This window comes from Metopolophium dirhodum, chromosome 1 (genome assembly GCF_019925205.1).
Source record: "Metopolophium dirhodum isolate CAU chromosome 1, ASM1992520v1, whole genome shotgun sequence".
In the NCBI taxonomy this organism is placed as follows: Eukaryota; Metazoa; Arthropoda; class Insecta; order Hemiptera; family Aphididae; genus Metopolophium; species Metopolophium dirhodum.
Window position 1 is genome coordinate 151,381,548 of NC_083560.1, and position 15,435 is coordinate 151,396,982.

General features: G+C 31.7%; 1 protein-coding gene across 1 annotated transcript in view; it reads left to right on the forward strand.

Annotated features, from left to right (window-relative positions):
• Nucleotides 1-13,130, forward strand: part of LOC132933376 (uncharacterized) — a 92,372-nt gene extending 79,242 nt beyond the window's left edge. Inside the window, exon 4 of the mRNA XM_060999671.1 lies at nucleotides 13,105-13,130. Within this exon, the coding sequence (XP_060855654.1) occupies nucleotides 13,105-13,130 (26 nt within the window). The remainder of the gene's footprint in view (nucleotides 1-13,104) is intronic.
• The last annotated feature ends 2,305 nt before the right edge of the window (nucleotides 13,131-15,435 follow it).

Consider the following 15,435-nt stretch of genomic DNA (forward strand, 5'->3'; position numbering starts at 1 on the left):
ACGTTTTTCAAGTTATGACTAAAATTGTTGATAATAAATGAAAAATCGTTTTGTGAAGCATACAAAGGCGGTTCTTCCAAACCAATTGATGTACAGCTGTCAACCCAATATTTCCAAATTTAAAGACGTCTGTTCTACTGAAATCATATAAGAATAACCTACATTCGTGGAGGTTTTAAGTCGTTTCGTCAAAAAATCGAAAAATATAAAAACTATTCAAAAATTTAGTTTTTTTCTTTTCACCCTCGTAAACTGGCAACACCACAACGTCAGAACGCTATATCTGATTTTGTAAAAAAGCTGAACAAATTATCTTTCTCTGAGTAAAACAGCAGAACTCTACCTAAAATAGCTTAAAAGATATTAGCGGTTCAATACCAATGTTTTAGGAATTATGACAAAAAAATGTTGATAATTAATTAAAAATCGTTTTGTGATGTATACAAAGGCGGTTCTTCCAAGCCAATTGAAATACAGCTGTCAACCTGATATGTTTAAAAACGCAGACGTCTGATCTACTGAAACCATATAAGAATAACCTACATTCATGGAGGTTTTAAGTCGTTTTGTCAAAAAATCGAAAAATATAAAAACTATTCAAAAATTTAGTTTTTTTCTTTTCGCCCTCGTAAACTGGCAACACCACAACGTCAGAACGCTATATCTGATATTGTAAAAAAGCTGAACAAATTATCTTTCTCTGAGTGCAAACAGCAGAACTCTACCTAAAATAGCTTAAAAGATATTAGCGGTTCAATACCAATGTTTTAGGAATTATGACAACAAAATGTTGATAATTAATGAAAAATCGTTTTGTGAAGTATACAAAGGCGGTTCTTCCAAGCCAATTGATATACAGCTGTCAACCTGATATTTCTAAAAACGCAGACGTCTGTTCTGCTGAAACCATATGAGAGTAACCTACATTCATGGAGGTTTTAAGTCGTTTCGTCAAAAAATCGAAAAATATAAAAACTATTCAAAAATTTAGTTTTTTTCTTTTCGCCCTCGTAAACTGGCAACACCACAATGTCAGAACGCTATATCTGATATTGTAAAAAAGCTGAACAAATTATCTTTTTCTGAGTGCAAACAGCAGAACTCTAACTAAAATAGCTTAAAAGATATTAGCGGTTCAATACCAACGTTTTTCAAGTTATGACTAAAATTGTTGATAATAAATGAAAAATCGTTTTGTGAAGCATACAAAGGCGGTTCTTCCAAACCAATTGATGTACAGCTGTCAACCCAATATTTCCAAATTTAAAGACGTCTGTTCTACTGAAATCATATAAGAATAACCTACATTCATGGAGGTTTTAAGTCGTTTCGTCAAAAAATCGAAAAATATAAAAACTATTCAAAAATTTAGTTTTTTTCTTTTCGCCCTCGTAAACTGGCAACACCACTACGTCAGAACGGTATATCTGATATTGTAAAAAAGCTGAACAAATTATCTTTCTCTGAGTGCAAACAGCAGAACTCTATCTAAAATAGCTTAAAAGATATTAGCGGTTCAATACCAATGTTTTAGGAATTATGACAAAAAAATGTTGATAATTAATTAAAAATCGTTTTGTGATGTATACAAAGGCGGTTCTTCCAAGCCAATTGAAATACAGCTGTCAACCTGATATGTTTTAAAACGCAGACGTCTGGTCTACTGAAACCATATAAGAATAACCTACATTCATGGAGGTTTTAAGTCGTTTCGTCAAATAATCGAAAAATATAAAAACTATTCAAAAATTTAGTTTTTTTCTTTTCGCCCTCGTAAACTGGCAACACCACAATGTCAGAACGCTATATCTGATATTGTAAAAAAGCTGAACAAATTATCTTTTTCTGAGTGCAAACAGCAGAACTCTACCTAAAATAGCTTAAATGATATTAGCGGTTCAATACCAATGTTTTAGGAATTATGACAAAAAAATGTTGATATTTAATGAAAAATCGTTTTGTGAAGTATACAAAGGCGGTTCTTCCAAGCCAATTGATATACAGCTGTCAACCTGATATTTCTAAAAACGCAGACGTCTGTTCTACTGAAACCGTATCAGAAAAACCTACATTCATGGAGGTTTTAAGTCGTTTCGTCAAATAATCGAAAAATATAAAAACTATTCAAAAATTTAGTTTTTTTCTTTTCACCCTCATAAACTGGCAACACCACAATGTCAGAACGCTATATCTGATATTGTAAAAAAGCTGAACAAATTACCTTTTTCTGAGTGCAAACAGCAGAACTCTAAATAAAATAGCTTAAACGATATTAGCGGTTCAATACCAATGTTTTAGGAATTATGACAACAAAATGTTGATAATTAATGAAAAATCGTTTTGTGAAGTATACAAAGGCGGTTCTTCCAAGCCAATTGATATACAGCTGTCAACCTGATATTTCTAAAAACGCAGACGTCTGATCTACTGAAACCATATAAGAATAACCTACATTCATGGAGGTTTTAAGTCGTTTTGTCAAAAAATCGAAAAATATAAAAACTATTCAAAAATTTAGTTTTTTTCTTTTCGCCCTCGTAAACTGGCAACACCACAACGTCAGAACGCTATATCTGATATTGTAAAAAAGCTGAACAAATTATCTTTCTCTGAGTGCAAAAAGCAGAACTCTACCTAAAATAGCTTAAAAGATATTAGCGGTTCAATACCAATGTTTTAGGAATTATGACAACAAAATGTTGATAATTAATGAAAAATCGTTTTGTGAAGTATACAAAGGCGGTTCTTCCAAGCCAATTGATATACAGCTGTCAACCTGATATTTCTAAAAAGGCAGACGTCTGTTCTGCTGAAACCATATAAGAGTAACCTACATTCATGGAGGTTTTAAGTCGTTTCGTCAAAAAATCGAAAAATATAAAAACTATTCAAAAATTTAGTTTTTTTCTTTCGCCCTCGTAAACTGGCAACACCACAACGTCAGAACGCTATATCTGATATTGTAAAAAAGCAGAACAAATTATCTTTTTCTGAGTGCAAACAGCAGAACTCTAACTAAAATAGCTTAAAAGATATTAGCGGTTCAATACCAATGTTTTAGGAATTATGACAACAAAATGTTGATAATTAATGAAAAATCGTTTTGTGAAGTATACAAAGGCGGTTCTTCCAAGCCAATTGATATACAGCTTTCAACCTGATATTTCTAAAAACGCAGACGTCTGTTCTGCTGAAACCATATAAGAGTAACCTACATTCATGGAGGTTTTAAGTCGTTTCGTCAAAAAATCGAAAAATATAAAAACTATTCAAAAATTTAGTTTTTTTCTTTTCGCCCTCGTAAACTGGCAACACCACAATGTCAGAACGCTATATCTGAAATTGTAAAAAAGCTGAACAAATTATCTTTTTCTGAGTGCAAACAGCAGAACTCTAACTAAAATAGCTTAAAAGATATTAGCGGTTCAATACCAACGTTTTTCAAGTTATGACTAAAATTGTTGATAATAAATGAAAAATCGTTTTGTGAAGCATACAAAGGCGGTTCTTCCAAACCAATTGATGTACAGCTGTCAACCCAATATTTCCAAATTTAAAGACGTCTGTTCTACTGAAATCATATAAGAATAACCTACATTCATGGAGGTTTTAAGTCGTTTCGTCAAAAAATCGAAAAATATAAAAACTATTCAAAAATTTAGTTTTTTTCTTTCGCCCTCGTAAACTGGCAACACCACAACGTCAGAACGCTATATCTGATATTGTAAAAAAGCTGAACAAATTATCTTTTTCTGAGTGCAAACAGCAGAACTCTAACTAAAATAGCTTAAAAGATATTAGCGGTTCAATACCAACGTTTTTCAAGTTATGACTAAAATTGTTGATAATAAATGAAAAATCGTTTTGTGAAGCATACAAAGGCGGTTCTTCCAAACCAATTGATGTACAGCTGTCAACCCAATATTTCCAAATTTAAAGACGTCTGTTCTACTGAAATCATATAAGAATAACCTACATTCATGGAGGTTTTAAGTCGTTTCGTCAAATAATCGAAAAATATAAAAACTATTCAAAAATTTAGTATTTTTCTTTTCGCCCTCGTAAACTGGCAACACCACAATGTCAGAACGCTATATCTGATATTGTAAAAAAGCTGAACAAATTATCTTTTTCTGAGTACAAACAGCAGAACTCTACCTAAAATAGCTTAAAAGATATTAGCGGTTCAATACCAATGTTTTAGGAATTATGACAACAAAATGTTGATAATTAATGAAAAATCGTTTTGTGAAGTATACAAAGGCGGTTCTTCCAAGCCAATTGATATACAGCTGTCAACCTGATATTTCTAAAAACGCAGACGTCTGTTCTACTGAAATCATATAAGAATAACCTACATTCATGGAGGTTTTAAGTCGTTTCGTCAAAAAATCGAAAAATATAAAAACTATTCAAAAATTTAGTTTTTTTCTTTTCGCCCTCGTAAACTGGCAACACCACAACGTCAGAACGCTATATCTGATATTGTAAAAAAGCTGAACAAATTATCTTTTTCTGAGTGCAAACAGCAGAACTCTAACTAAAATAGCTTAAAAGATATTAGCGGTTCAATACCAACGTTTTTCAAGTTATGACTAAAATTGTTGATAAAAAATGAAAATTCGTTTTGTGAAGCATACAAAGGCGGTTCTTCCAAACCAATTGATGTACAGCTGTCAACCCAATATTTCCAAATTTAAAGACGTCTGTTCTACTGAAATTATATAAGAATAACCTACATTCATGGAGGTTTTAAGACGTTTCGTCAAAAAATCGAAAAATATAAAAACTATTCAAAAATTTAGTTTTTTTCTTTTCGCCCTCGTAAACTGGCAACACCACAACGTCAGAACGCTATATCTGATATTGTAAAAAAGCTGAACAAATTATCTTTTTCTGAGTGCAAACAGCAGAACTCTAACTAAAATAGCTTAAAAGATATTAGCGGTTCAATACCAACGTTTTTCAAGTTATGACTAAAATTGTTGATAATAAATGAAAAATCGTTTTGTGAAGCATACAAAGGCGGTTCTTCCAAACCAATTGATGTACAGCTGTCAACCCAATATTTCCAAATTTAAAGACGTCTGTTCTACTGAAATCATATAAGAATAACCTACATTCATGGAGGTTTTAAGTCGTTTCGTCAAAAAATCGAAAAATATAAAAACTATTCAAAAATTTAGTTTTTTTCTTTTCACCCTCGTAAACTGGCAACACCACAATGTCAGAACGCTATATCTGATTTTGTAAAAAAGCTGAACAAATTATCTTTCTCTGAGTGCAAACAGCAGAACTCTACCTAAAATAGCTTAAAAGATATTAGCGGTTCAATACCAATGTTTTAGGAATTATGACAAAAAAATGTTGATAATTAATTAAAAATCGTTTTGTGATGTATACAAAGGCGGTTCTTCCAAGCCAATTGAAATACAGCTGTCAACCTGATATGTTTTAAAACGCAGACGTCTGGTCTACTGAAACCATATAAGAATAACCTACATTCATGGAGGTTTTAAGTCGTTTTGTCAAAAAATCAAAAAATATAAAAACTATTCAAAAATTTAGTTTTTTTCTTTTCGCCCTCGTAAACTGGCAACACCACAATGTCAGAACGCTATATCTGATATTGTAAAAAAGCTGAACAAATTATCTTTTTCTGAGTGCAAACAGCAGAACTCTAACTAAAATAGCTTAAAAGATATTAGCGGTTCAATACCAACGTTTTTCAAGTTATGACTAAAATTGTTGATAATAAATGAAAAATCGTTTTGTGAAGCATACAAAGGCGGTTCTTCCAAACCAATTGATGTACAGCTGTCAACCCAATATTTCCAAATTTAAAGACGTCTGTTCTACTGAAATCATATAAGAATAACCTACATTCGTGGAGGTTTTAAGTCGTTTCGTCAAAAAATCGAAAAATATAAAAACTATTCAAAAATTTAGTTTTTTTCTTTTCACCCTCGTAAACTGGCAACACCACAACGTCAGAACGCTATATCTGATTTTGTAAAAAAGCTGAACAAATTATCTTTCTCTGAGTAAAACAGCAGAACTCTACCTAAAATAGCTTAAAAGATATTAGCGGTTCAATACCAATGTTTTAGGAATTATGACAAAAAAATGTTGATAATTAATTAAAAATCGTTTTGTGATGTATACAAAGGCGGTTCTTCCAAGCCAATTGAAATACAGCTGTCAACCTGATATGTTTAAAAACGCAGACGTCTGATCTACTGAAACCATATAAGAATAACCTACATTCATGGAGGTTTTAAGTCGTTTTGTCAAAAAATCGAAAAATATAAAAACTATTCAAAAATTTAGTTTTTTTCTTTTCGCCCTCGTAAACTGGCAACACCACAACGTCAGAACGCTATATCTGATATTGTAAAAAAGCTGAACAAATTATCTTTCTCTGAGTGCAAAAAGCAGAACTCTACCTAAAATAGCTTAAAAGATATTAGCGGTTCAATACCAATGTTTTAGGAATTATGACAACAAAATGTTGATAATTAATGAAAAATCGTTTTGTGAAGTATACAAAGGCGGTTCTTCCAAGCCAATTGATATACAGCTGTCAACCTGATATTTCTAAAAACGCAGACGTCTGTTCTGCTGAAACCATATGAGAGTAACCTACATTCATGGAGGTTTTAAGTCGTTTCGTCAAAAAATCGAAAAATATAAAAACTATTCAAAATTTTAGTTTTTTTCTTTTCGCCCTCGTAAACTGGCAACACCACAATGTCAGAACGCTATATCTGATATTGTAAAAAAGCTGAACAAATTATCTTTTTCTGAGTGCAAACAGCAGAACTCTAACTAAAATAGCTTAAAAGATATTAGCGGTTCAATACCAACGTTTTTCAAGTTATGACTAAAATTGTTGATAATAAATGAAAAATCGTTTTGTGAAGCATACAAAGGCGGTTCTTCCAAACCAATTGATGTACAGCTGTCAACCCAATATTTCCAAATTTAAAGACGTCTGTTCTACTGAAATCATATAAGAATAACCTACATTCATGGAGGTTTTAAGTCGTTTCGTCAAAAAATCGAAAAATATAAAAAACTATTCAAAAATTTAGTTTTTTTTCTTTTCGCCCTCGTAAACTGGCAACACCACTACGTCAGAACGGTATATCTGATATTGTAAAAAAGCTGAACAAATTATCTTTCTCTGAGTGCAAACAGCAGAACTCTATCTAAAATAGCTTAAAAGATATTAGCGGTTCAATACCAATGTTTTAGGAATTATGACAAAAAAATGTTGATAATTAATTAAAAATCGTTTTGTGATGTATACAAAGGCGGTTCTTCCAAGCCAATTGAAATACAGCTGTCAACCTGATATGTTTTAAAACGCAGACGTCTGGTCTACTGAAACCATATAAGAATAACCTACATTCATGGAGGTTTTAAGTCGTTTCGTCAAATAATCGAAAAATATAAAAACTATTCAAAAATTTAGTTTTTTTCTTTTCGCCCTCGTAAACTGGCAACACCACAATGTCAGAACGCTATATCTGATATTGTAAAAAAGCTGAACAAATTATCTTTTTCTGAGTGCAAACAGCAGAACTCTACCTAAAATAGCTTAAATGATATTAGCGGTTCAATACCAATGTTTTAGGAATTATGACAAAAAAATGTTGATATTTAATGAAAAATCGTTTTGTGAAGTATACAAAGGCGGTTCTTCCAAGCCAATTGATATACAGCTGTCAACCTGATATTTCTAAAAACGCAGACGTCTGTTCTACTGAAACCGTATCAGAAAAACCTACATTCATGGAGGTTTTAAGTCGTTTCGTCAAATAATCGAAAAATATAAAAACTATTCAAAAATTTAGTTTTTTTCTTTTCACCCTCATAAACTGGCAACACCACAATGTCAGAACGCTATATCTGATATTGTAAAAAAGCTGAACAAATTACCTTTTTCTGAGTGCAAACAGCAGAACTCTAAATAAAATAGCTTAAACGATATTAGCGGTTCAATACCAATGTTTTAGGAATTATGACAACAAAATGTTGATAATTAATGAAAAATCGTTTTGTGAAGTATACAAAGGCGGTTCTTCCAAGCCAATTGATATACAGCTGTCAACCTGATATTTCTAAAAACGCAGACGTCTGATCTACTGAAACCATATAAGAATAACCTACATTCATGGAGGTTTTAAGTCGTTTTGTCAAAAAATCGAAAAATATAAAAACTATTCAAAAATTTAGTTTTTTTCTTTTCGCCCTCGTAAACTGGCAACACCACAACGTCAGAACGCTATATCTGATATTGTAAAAAAGCTGAACAAATTATCTTTCTCTGAGTGCAAACAGCAGAACTCTACCTAAAATAGCTTAAAAGATATTAGCGGTTCAATACCAATGTTTTAGGAATTATGACAAAAAAATGTTGATAATTAATTAAAAATCGTTTTGTGAAGTATACAAAGGCGGTTCTTCCAAGCCAATTGAAATACAGCTGTCAACCTGATATTTTTAAAAACGCAGACGTCTGTTCTACTGAAACCATATAAGAATAACCTACATTCATGGAGGTTTTTAGTCGTTTCGTCAAAAAATCGAAAAATATAAAAACTATTCAAAAATTTAGTTTTTTCTTTTCGCCCTCGTAAACTGGCAACACCACAACGTCAGAACGCTATATCTGATATTGTAAAAAAGCTGAACAAATTATCTTTCTCTGAGTGCAAACAGCAGAACTCTACCTAAAATAGCTAAAAAGATATTAGCGGTTCAATACCAATGTTTTAGGAAGTATGACAAAAAAATGTTGATAATTAATGAAAAATCGTTTTGTGAAGTATACAAAGGCGGTTCTTCCAAGCCAATTGATATACAGCTGTCAACCTGATATTTCTAAAAACGCAGACGTCTGATCTACTGAAACCATATAAGAATAACCTACATTCATGGAGGTTTTAAGTCGTTTCGTCAAAAAATCGAAAAATATAAAAACTATTCAAAAATTTAGTTTTTTTCTTTTCGCCCTCGTAAACTGGCAACACCACAACGTCAGAACGCTATATCTGATATTGTAAAAAAGCTGAACAAATTATCTTTCTCTGAGTGCAAACAGCAGAACTCTACCTAAAATAGCTTAAAAGATATTAGCGGTTCAATACCAATGTTTTAGGAATTATGACAAAAAAATGTTGATAATTAATTAAAAATCGTTTTGTGAAGTATACAAAGGCGGTTCTTCCAAGCCAATTGAAATACAGCTGTCAACCTGATATTTTTAAAAACGCAGACGTCTGTTCTACTGAAACCATATAAGAATAACCTACATTCATGGAGGTTTTTAGTCGTTTCGTCAAAAAATCGAAAAATATAAAAACTATTCAAAAATTTAGTTTTTTCTTTTCGCCCTCGTAAACTGGCAACACCACAACGTCAGAACGCTATATCTGATATTGTAAAAAAGCTGAACAAATTATCTTTCTCTGAGTGCAAACAGCAGAACTCTACCTAAAATAGCTTAAAAGATATTAGCGGTTCAATACCAATGTTTTAGGAATTATGACAAAAAAATGTTGATAATTAATTAAAAATCGTTTTGTGAAGTATACAAAGGCGGGTTCTTCCAAAGCCAATTGATATACAGCTGTCAACCCAATATTTCCAAATTTAAAGACGTCTGTTCTACTGAAACCATATAAGAATAACCTACATTCATGGAGGTTTTAAGTCGTTTCGTCAAAAAATCGAAAAATATAAAAACTATTCAAAAATTTAGTTTTTTTCTTTTCGCCCTCGTAAACTGGCAACACCACAACGTCAGAACGCTATATCTAATATTGTAAAAAAGCTGAACAAATTATCTTTCTCTGAGTGCAAACAGCAGAACTCTACCTAAAATAGCTTAAAAGATATTAGCGGTTCAATACCAATGTTTTAGGAATTATGACAAAAAAATGTTGATAATTAATTAAAAAATCGTTTTGTGAAGTATACAAAGGCGGTTCTTCCAAGCCAATTGAAATACAGCTGTCAACCTGATATTTTTTAAAACGCAGACGTCTGTTCTACTGAAACCATATAAGAATAACCTACATTCATGGAGGTTTTTAGTCGTTTCGTCAAAAAATCGAAAAATATAAAAACTATTCAAAAATTTAGTTTTTTTCTTTTCGCCCTCGTAAACTGGCAACACCACAACGTCAGAACGCTATATCTGATATTGTAAAAAAGCTGAATAAATTATCTTTCTCTGAGTGCAAACAGCAGAACTCTACCTAAAATAGTTTAAAAGATATTAGCGGTTCAATACCAATGTTTTAGGAATTATGACAAAAAAATGTTGATAATTAATTAAAAATCGTTTTGTGAAGTATACAAAGGCTGTTCTTCCAAAGCTAATTGATATACAGCTGTCAACCCAATATTTCCAAATTTAAAGACGTCTGTTCTACTGAAACCATATAAGAATAACCTACATTCATGGAGGTTTTAAGTCGTTTCGTCAAAAAATCGAAAAATATAAAAACTATTCAAAAATTTAGTTTTTTTTTCTTTTCGCCCTCGTAAACTGGCAACACCACAACGTCAGAACGCTATATCTGATATTGTAAAAAAGCTGAACAAATTATCTTTCTCTGAGTGCAAACAGCAGAACTCTACCTAAAATAGCTTAAAAGATATTAGCGGTTCAATACCAATGTTTTAGGAATTATGACAAAAAAATGTTGATAATTAATTAAAAATCGTTTTGTGAAGTATACAAAGGCGGTTCTTCCAAGCCAATTGAAATACAGCTGTCAACCTGATATTTTTAAAAACGCAGACGTCTGTTCTACTGAAACCATATAAGAATAACCTACATTCATGGAGGTTTTTAGTCGTTTCGTCAAAAAATCGAAAAATATAAAAACTATTCAAAAATTTAGTTTTTTCTTTTCGCCCTCGTAAACTGGCAACACCACAACGTCAGAACGCTATATCTGATATTGTAAAAAAGCTGAACAAATCATCTTTCTCTGAGTGCAAACAGCAGAACTCTACCTAAAATAGCTTAAAAGATATTAGCGGTTCAATACCAATGTTTTAGGAATTATGACAAAAAAATGTTGATAATTAATTAAAAATCGTTTTGTGAAGTATACAAAGGCGGTTCTTCCAAGCCAATTGAAATACAGCTGTCAACCTGATATTTTTAAAAACGCAGACGTCTGTTCTACTGAAACCATATAAGAATAACCTACATTCATGGAGGTTTTTAGTCGTTTCGTCAAAAAATCGAAAAATATAAAAACTATTCAAAAATTTAGTTTTTTTCTTTTCGCCCTCGTAAACTGGCAACACCACAACGTCAGAACGCTATATCTGATATTGTAAAAAAGCTGAACAAATTATCTTTCTCTGAGTGCAAACAGCAGAACTCTACCTAAAATAGCTTAAAAGATATTAGCGGTTCAATACCAATGTTTTAGGAATTATGACAAAAAAAATGTTGATAATTAATTAAAAATCGTTTTGTGAAGTATACAAAGGCGGTTCTTCCAAGCCAATTGAAATACAGCTGTCAACCTGATATTTTTAAAAACGCAGACGTCTGTTCTACTGAAACCATATAAGAATAACCTACATTCATGGAGGTTTTAAGTCGTTTCGTCAAAAAATCGAAAATATAAAAACTATTCAAAAATTTAGTTTTTTCTTTTCGCCCTCGTAAACTGGCAACACCACAACGTCAGAACGCTATATCTGATATTGTAAAAAAGCTGAACAAATTATCTTTCTCTGAGTGCAAACAGCAGAACTCTACCTAAAATAGCTTAAAAGATATTAGCGGTTCAATACCAATGTTTTAGGAATTATGACAAAAAAATGTTGATAATTAATTAAAAATCGTTTTTGTGAAGTATACAAAGGCGGTTCTTCCAAGCCAATTGAAATACAGCTGTCAACCTGATATTTTTAAAAACGCAGACGTCTGTTCTACTGAAACCATATAAGAATAACCTACATTCATGGAGGTTTTTAGTCGTTTCGTCAAAAAATCGAAAAATATAAAAACTATTCAAAAATTTAGTTTTTTCTTTTCGCCCTCGTAAACTGGCAACACCACAACGTCAGAACGCTATATCTGATATTGTAAAAAAGCTGAACAAATTATCTTTCTCTGAGTGCAAACAGCAGAACTCTACCTAAAATAGCTAAAAAGATATTAGCGGTTCAATACCAATGTTTTAGGAAGTATGACAAAAAAATGTTGATAATTAATTAAAAATCGTTTTGTGAAGTATACAAAGGTGGTTCTTCCAAGCCAATTGATATACAGCTGTCAACCTGATATTTTTAAAAACGCAGACGTCTGTTCTACTGAAACCATATAAGAATAACCTACATTCATGGAGGTTTTAAGTCGTTTCGTCAAAAAATCGAAAAATATAAAAACTATTCAAAAATTTAGTTTTTTTCTTTTCGCCCTCGTAAACTGGCAACACCACAACGTCAGAACGCTATATCTGATATTGTAAAAAAGCTGAACAAATTATCTTTCTCTGAGTGCAAACAGCAGAACTCTACCTAAAATAGCTTAAAAGATATTAGCGGTTCAATACCATGTTTTAGGAATTATGACAAAAAAATGTTGATAATTAATTAAAAATCGTTTTGTGAAGTATACAAAGGCGGTTCTTCCAAGCCAATTGATATACAGCTGTCAACCCAATATTTCCAAATTTAAAGACGTCTGTTCTACTGAAATCATATAAGAATTACCTACATTCATGGAGGTTTTAAGTCGTTTCGTCAAAAATCGAAAAATATAAAAACTATTCAAAATTTTTGTTTTTTTCTTTTCGCCCTCGTAAACTGGCAACACCACAACGTCAGAACGCTATATCTGATATTGTAAAAAAGCTGAACAATTTATCTTTCTCTGAGTGCAAACAGCAGAACTCTACCTAAAATAGCTTAAAAGATATTAGCGGTTCAATACCAATGTTTTAGGAATTATGACAAAAAAATGTTGATAATTAATTAAAAATCGTTTTGTGATGTATACAAAGGCGGTTCTTCCAAGCCAATTGAAATACAGCTGTCAACCTGATATGTTTATAAACGCAGACATCTGTTCTACTGAAACCATATAAGAATAACCTACATTCATGGAGGTTTTAAGTCGTTTCGTCAAATAATCGAAAAATATAAAAACTATTCAAAAATTTAGTATTTTTCTTTTCGCCCTCGTAAACTGGCAACACCACAATGTAAGAACGCTATATCTGAATATTTTAAAAAAGCTGAACAAATTATCTTTTTCTGAGTGCAAACAGCAGAACTCTAACTAAAATAGCTTAAACGATATTAGCGGTTCAATACCAATGTTTTAGGAATTATGACAACAAAATGTTGATAATAAATGAAAAATCGTTTTGTGAAGTATACAAAGGCGGTTCTTCCAAGCCAATTGATATACAGCTGTCAACCTGATATTTCTAAAAACGCAGACGTCTGTTCTACTGAAACCATATAAGAATAACCTACATTCATTGAGGTTTTAAGTCGTTTCGTCAAAAAATCGAAAAATATAAAAACTATTCAAAAATTTAGTTTTTTTCTTTTCGCCCTCGTAAGCTGGCAACACCACAACGTCAGAACGCTATATCTGATATTGTAAAAAAGCTGAACAAATTATCTTTCTCTGAGTGCAAACAGCAGAACTCTACCTAAAATAGCTTAAATGATATTAGCGGTTCAATACCAATGTTTTAGGAATTATGACAAAAAAATGTTGATAATTAATTAAAAATCGTTTTGTGAAGTATACAAAGGCGGGTTCTTCCAAGCCAATTGATATACAGCTGTCAACCTGATATTTCTAAAAACGCAGACGTCTGTTCTACTGAAACCATATCAGAAAAACCTACATTCATGGAGGTTTTAAGTCGTTTCGTCAAATAATCGAAAAATATAAAAACTATTCAAAAATTTAGTTTTTTTTCTTTTCACCCTCATAAACTGGCAACACCACAATGTCAGAACGCTATATCTGATATTGTAAAAAAGCTGAACAAATTATCTTTTTCTGAGTGCAAACAGCAGAACTCTAACTAAAATAGCTTAAACGATATTAGCGGTTCAATACCAATGTTTTAGGAATTATGACAACAAAATGTTGATAATTAATGAAAAATCGTTTTGTGAAGTATACAAAGGCGGTTCTTCCAAGCCAATTGATATACAGCTGTCAACCTGATATTTCTAAAAACGCAGACGTCTGTTCTACTGAAACCATATAAGAATAACCTACATTCATTGAGGTTTTAAGTCGTTTCGTCAAAAAATCGAAAAATATAAAAACTATTCAAAAATTTAGTTTTTTTCTTATCGCCCTCGTCAGCTGGCAACACCACAACGTCAGAACGCTATATCTGATATTGTAAAAAAGCTGAACAAATTATCTTTCTCTGAGTGCAAACAGCAGAACTCTACCTAAAATAGCTTAAATGATATTAGCGGTTCAATACCAATGTTTTAGGAATTATGACAAAAAAATGTTGATAATTAATGAAAAATCGTTTTGTGAAGTATACAAAGGCGGTTCTTCCAAGACAATTGATATACAGCTGTCAACCTGATATTTCTAAAAACGCAGACGTCTGATCTACTGAAACCATATAAGAATAACCTACATTCATGGAGGTTTTAAGTCGTTTCGTCAAATAATCGAAAAATATAAAAACTATTCAAAAATTTAGTTTTTTTCCTTTTCACCCTCATAAACTGGCAACACCACAATGTCAGAACGCTATATCTGATATTGTAAAAAAGCTGAACAAATTATCTTTTTCTGAGTGCAAACAGCAGACAAACAGCAGAACTCTAAATAAAATAGCTTAAACGATATTAGCGTTTCAATACCAATGTTTTAGGAATTATGACAACAAAATGTTGATAATTAATGAAAAATCGTTTTGTGAAGTATACAAAGGCGGTTCTTCCAAGCCAATTGATATACAGCTGTCAACCTGATATTTCTAAAAACGCAGACGTCTGTTCTACTGAAACCATATAAGAGTAACCTACATTCATGGAGGTTTTAAGTCGTTTCGTCAAAAAATCGAAAAATATAAAAACTATTCAAAAATTTAGTTTTTTTTCTTTTCGCCCTCGTAAACTGGCAACACCACAATGTCAGAACGCTATATCTGATATTGTAAAAAAGCTGAACAAATTATCTTTTTCTGAGTGCAAACAGCAGAACTCTAACTAAAATAGCTTAAACGATATTAGCGGTTCAATACCAATGTTTTAGGAATTATGACAACAAAATGTTGATAATTAATGAAAAATCGTTTGTGAAGTATACAAAGGCGGTTCTTCCAAGCCAATTGATATACAGCTGTCAACCTGATATTTCTAAAAACGCAGACGTCTGTTCTACTGAAACCATAA